Below are 6,000 nucleotides of genomic sequence, written 5' to 3'. Positions count from 1 at the left end.
TTCCCTACTTAAGCAGCAGTGGATACAAATAGCTAAAAATGTTTAGTGTCTTGAAACATTTCCAAATTTCGTTAGTGTTCTTCTTTTTCCCTCTCAAGAAACATAAAAATGATTTTAAGGGAAGTATATACAAAGATCTGTGAAAGCATTTTGGCTTCAAGTGAAGGCTCAGAATATAACTGAAGAGCCTGATATAAGATGAACATTACAAGGCATTTCAAAGGAAAGAAATTTTCTACTTTACAACCTTCAAGGACTATCTGTGACTAAAGAGCTTACAGGGGATAATCAACAAATGAATATTAAGGTATATAAAAAGTTTCTATTAAGAAGATAAAACATTTTAAAAAGGCCTCTTACTTACCTCTTCTACATTAGAAGCAGTCTTAGCTGAAGTTTCCATGAAGATAAGTCCATGTTCTCGTGCAAAAGCTTCACCTTCTTCTTTTTTTACTTCTCTTCTAGATTCTAAATCACTGAACATGGGAAAGAAAGGGCCAAGTTATCAACCAACATAGTACAATTAGAGACATCTGTGGAAACTGTACCATGATTCAAAGTTGTGCTGACCATTCTTTCAATTAATTTTTGACACACAATAATCAACTTCATTATTCAGTGTATTATGAGAGTCAAAAAGAGCACACTGCTTAGCTTCAAAGAACTAACAATCCAACTAAAGAAAGATTCTAAGTTAGAGCCCTAGAATGCTAAAACTAGAGAAACCCAAAGGGAACATCTAGCCCAAACCCTACCTTTGAGTTACAGTGGGTTCCCAAAGAAGGGAACCATCTTACTCAACATAATAATTTGAGAGAGCAAAATTACACTAGTCCCCTTATCCTTTAGCCAGACTCGCTGAGTTTCTATGAATGTGATAAAAATAAGTCACACAATTTTCAGAAACTATAGGAAATTGCTTAATAAAATTCAAAGCAGTATAGAAACATTAATTAATTTTTAATCCCAGTTAATTCCTAATAGAACTGTTAATGGAAGAAGAGAGAAACAAAAGTCTAAGGTAGAAATTTTGGACAAAAGTATGGTACTCATTTTTATCATACTGAAATTGTATTAGTTAAGGTAGGGGTAAAAAGCAGAAGTCTCCTCTTCAAGTGTGTTTTATTGTAAACAAATTTAAACTTTACTATTACAAATTTATGTGCCCAGAAAAGGATGGAGAAAAATATAATATCCGTGTACTTCCATCTAGCCTTGACACATATTATTTTGACAGATTTGTATCAGATTTCTTTTCTGTTGAGAAATAAAATCAATAGTTACAAATTGACTGTGCTATGAAATACTAGTGGTAAAATGAGAACATAAAAAGCAGGCAAACTCAGTTTGCAAATATCATAGCATGACTGGATGAGGATAATTTATCCAACTATACTCCGGGGGCTTCCTGTGTGCCAAGCCCTATCCTGGATCTGGGGACAGACCACTCAACAAAACACACATAGTACCAACCCCCTGCCCCCAGGTGGAGCTTATATTCTAGTAGGTGTAAAAAATGGGGGAGGGAGGGACACTAGCAACAGTGACATGGTAATGTGCTCCTGAAATTCAGTCCCCTTATCTGATGACAATCATTCTTAAAGGAAAATTAGCTTTGAAGTACACAAAATCTTCAAGAAAATACTTTCCCTTAACTGCCCTTTATCCCACTTTATGCATATGCCACATTTTACTTAAACAATCCCTTATTTGGAGATATTTAAAGTTACTCCCAGTTTTCCCCTACCGTATCGCTGATGATGCCTGCATTTGCAAATGTTATCTTAACAAAGAGGGTTAAGGATGTGTACATTTAAGGGATGGTTTGAAAAAAAGAAAGCGGCACTTCAGTATTTCTGTTTTATCACTCTTCGTTTCCTCAGTTTTCCAGGTATAAAATCATATTGTTGTCTTTGACTTTTCACTCCATTAATCCCATTTAAACTGCTTTTACTACTTAAATATCTTTCTTTCCAAAACCATTCTCTTAATTCATGCTTTTTTGTTTAGGGTATTCTAATCCCTCGACTATTAAAAACTTTCATCCTTGCAGACTCTGCATCCTATTTCTTGTATAACCAATATCAAATGCCACAGTTAAGAAAAATCCATGTCATATCTGTCATTCTGACTAGGTCCCTGTCTTTCTCAAACCCCTCCACTGGCTCCCTACTGCTTAATTCACCTCACTCAAAAATTGTTTATTCCCTGTTTCCATGTCTACCCCAATTCACCTCATCTAATAATAATCCCCTCATTTATCTCTGTTGGTTTCCATTCACTCTTTGCATGTCACACATTCTTTCTTCCCTTCTAGTTTCTTCCCTAAAATGTCTTTCCACACCTACTGTATCCTAAGGATAAGAGCTACCCATCTACAATCATTAGAAACATCTTCTGTACATACTATACTTTGCTCTTTCTTTTCACAACTGAACTATGGGCAGCAACCAAATTTAAGCCACCAGTAAGCTGCCGGCCACCCTGTTTCAGACACAAGGAAAACACCGGCAAGACAAAACTATGAAAATTCTCTTTATTCTTCAAATATTCTCTTATTATTTCACACATCATCATTGAATGGTAGTATGAATACTGCCATATTACAAAGACTAAAGCTTCCCTCCAATAGCCTTATGCTTAAAAGGATTTTGATATCTGTGGGGAATCCAATCCCCCATGGATGTGGAAGGACAACTGTATGTTCTCTTAACAGCAAACCTCAATTAAAATAACACTTAAAAAAATCTAATCTATGCAGTATAATATTTGTCTGTTATATTACTTTTTTTTTTTTTACAGTTTTACTGCAATATAATTGACATAAAAAACTGCACATTTAATATAAAATTTGATGAGTTTCACATATGTATAACCTGGTGAAGCCATCAGTCTCCCAAAAGTTTCCTCATTCCCCACTGTAATCCACCCTTTCCTTCCCCTGTACCCTAGTCAACTAATGATCTGCTTTCTGCTACTAGAGAATAGTCTGCATTTTGTGGGGTTTTATATTAATGGAATCATATAGTATGTTTTCTTTTTTGTCTGCTTTTTTTTTTTGCACTCAGCATAATTATTTTGAGATTCATCCACTTTGCTGCATATATCAATAGCTCATTCCTCTTTATTGCTGAGTGTATTCCATTGTACGGCTGTATCACAATTTATCCATTCACCTGTCAATTGAATTTTGGGTTGTTTCCAGTTTGGCACTATTGCAAATAAAGCCACTATGAGAGTCTGTGTATAATTTTTTGTGTAAAGCATGTTTTTCTTGGGTAAATACCTAGAGGTGAAGGGGCTAGGTGGTATGGCAAATGTACGTTTATTTTCAAAAGAAACCACCAAATTGTTTTGCAAAATTGTTGTATCATTTTACATTTCCACCAGCAATGCGAGAGTTTCAGTTCCTCTAGATCCTTGCCAATAGTTGGTAAGTTAATCTTTCCTATTTAAGTGATGTTTGACAAAACCAGAATCCCTAAGATTTTATATGCTTTCTTCTAGAATATTTTTTATACTTTTAGCTCTTGTATTTAGGTCTGTAATCCATTTCCAGTTAATTTTTGTATATGGTGTGAGGTAAGGGTTAAGGTAAATTTTTTTGCACGTGGCTATTCAATTGTTCCAGCACCATTTGATGAAAACATTACCCTTTCCCCCACTGAACCTTGGCATCTTTGTCAAAAGAATTAATTGACAGGACTTTCCTGGTGGTGCAGTGGTTAAGAATCTGCCTGCCAATGCAGGGGACACGGGTTCGAGCCCTGGTCCGGGAAGATCCCACATGCCGCAGAGCAACTAAGCCCATGAGCCACAACTACTGAGCCTGCACTCTACAGCCTGCAAGCCACGACTACTGAGCCCTCGTGCCACAACTACTGAAGCCCTCATGCCTAGAGCCCGTGCTCCTCAACAAAAGAAGCCACGGCAATGAGAAGCCTGCACACCGCAATGAAGAGTAGCCCCTGCCAGCCGCAACTAGAGAAAGCCATCGTGCAGCAACGAAGACCCAATGCAGCCATAAATAAATAAATATAAAAATACTAGTTTTAATTGTTACCACTGTAATTTTCTACTAAACTAGTGAAAACTTTCCTACACTCTTGAAAGTTTATAGAACCTATGGTCAAGAAACTGTTTTCCCATGTACTATCATTTTAAATGTAGAGCACAAGGACATTCACTGCAAATAATGATCCCTAGATATATAAAGTAAAATAAGATTGAAAAATCAACATTAGCATGACACTAATATGTAAGTCTTAGAGGTAAGCTTAAAAGTACTAACGTGATAGCTACTAAACAATATTAAAAGTGTTTCAGGCCTTTAAGTAGAAATACACCTGATTAATCTATGTATTATATTAAGTCATATAATACACATTAAGTCATGAAGAAGGGAAAAAAATATTTTTCTGAGTTCTGCACAGATCCTTATTTACACTGCCAAGTATTTTTGATAATACTGAACAGTGACCTAACCACCAAACATATCAGTGGATTTTATTTTAAATTACTAATCAGATAAAACTACTTAAGAGTATTCTTTAAAGTATAGCTTCCAACAAAAACTATTTCAAATAATAATTTCCAATAAAGCTTATTATATGCATTAAAAAAACAAAAGAAACATCTTAGTATCTTAAAATTTTTATAATTTAAGAAATCAATAACTTATATTTTGCACAATGTACAAGACAGGCACTTTAACAGTTACCACATAAACAGTTACCATATAACAGCTATCCAGTCTTCATCATTATGTGAAAAAGCTTTAAAAGAGTCTTTTTACCTTTTATTTCCAATAAGCATAATGACCATGTTGGAATTGGAATGCTGGCGGGCATCTTCTAACCAGGTTGTCAAGTGGTTGAATGTGTCTCTTCTAAACATAAATGATAATTTGATTACTGTTTTCAAAGTATTTCCCCTAGTGGTGTACAATGAACAGTATACATTCCATTAAAGATAATTATTTTTAGCCATGTCCAAGTAGGAAACAGATTTTAAGTACAGTATCTGGAGTCAGAGCTCACTGACTATAGTTCAGTTTAGAAATTAAATGTAACCTCACTTTAGGAAATTCCAATGTATAAATATCACTACTAAATTGATCAACTTGGGGTGCTTATTCATATAAGAGAATAACTTAGTTACAGATTTCTGTAGTAAATTTAAAGTTAATTCAAGATACATAAGTTTTAAAGGCAGATAGCCAGGACATAAAGGCAAAGCTATACTTTTATTACTGATAATCATATTTATTTAGAAAGATTCTCTGCACTGACCACTGAACCAAAAAATTTCCACGTTCTCACCTTGTAATATCATACACTAGTAAAGCCCCTGCTGCACCTCTGTAATATGACCTTGTGATGGAACGAAAGGACTCTTGCCCTGCCTGTGAGGAGAGAAGAAAAGGTTGATAGTTTCCTTCAACAAACTGTCCTCTACATTTTCTTATTATTCATATGTAGAATATGGACAGGTAGGGAACGAGTGCATAAAGGAAAAGAAGAAATCCTAACTTCACCAGTCTTAGGAAAAAGTCACATAATTCTGTACTACTACTGCTCAAGTCAACCAGACGCACATGCAATCCACAACCCCCCACCCCCAAAAACAAGACCTCTAAACCTTTTTTGGCAATCCCTGACAACCCAATTTACTGAATGGCTTCACAATACATGAATCATTATTAGAGCACAGAATGGACTCCTAGCAACTAAGCTCTGAAGACAAATTTGAAAGGAAGCAAATAACCCAGAGCCTCACATTTGAATTCAATAACCCACTCCCTGGGGCAGCTGTTGACACTAGAATAAATAAAGTCCATTGTAAATAAATGATGAATGACATCTTTACGCCCACCATCTGCTGGTGTAAAGGTTGTTGGAAGGCCAAGGATGCAGATTTTATCAGTTATATCATAAACTGCAGTGAGCTTTCAACAGTCATCAGATGGAATTCTTTGAGCAATCATTTTATTATGAAAAA

The 6,000-nt window shown here is 35.3% G+C and overlaps 1 protein-coding gene across 3 annotated transcripts in view; it reads right to left on the bottom strand.

The window, feature by feature from the left end:
• Positions 1–6,000, bottom strand: part of RAB2A (RAB2A, member RAS oncogene family) — a 74,342-nt gene that overhangs the window by 24,964 nt on the left and 43,378 nt on the right. For all 3 annotated transcript variants that reach the window (XM_007471472.1, XM_007471470.1, XM_007471471.1), the window contains 3 exons: positions 5,322–5,404; positions 4,796–4,888; positions 365–476 (listed from right to left, as the gene is read on the bottom strand). In XM_007471472.1, coding sequence (XP_007471534.1) covers positions 365–476; positions 4,796–4,888; positions 5,322–5,404 — 288 coding nt within the window. The remainder of the gene's footprint in view (positions 1–364; positions 477–4,795; positions 4,889–5,321; positions 5,405–6,000) is intronic.

Source organism: Lipotes vexillifer, unplaced genomic scaffold, assembly GCF_000442215.2.
Source record: "Lipotes vexillifer unplaced genomic scaffold, Lipotes_vexillifer_v1.1 scaffold165, whole genome shotgun sequence".
Classification (NCBI taxonomy): Eukaryota; Metazoa; Chordata; class Mammalia; order Artiodactyla; family Lipotidae; genus Lipotes; species Lipotes vexillifer.
This window is presented reverse-complemented; position numbering and strand designations above follow the sequence as displayed.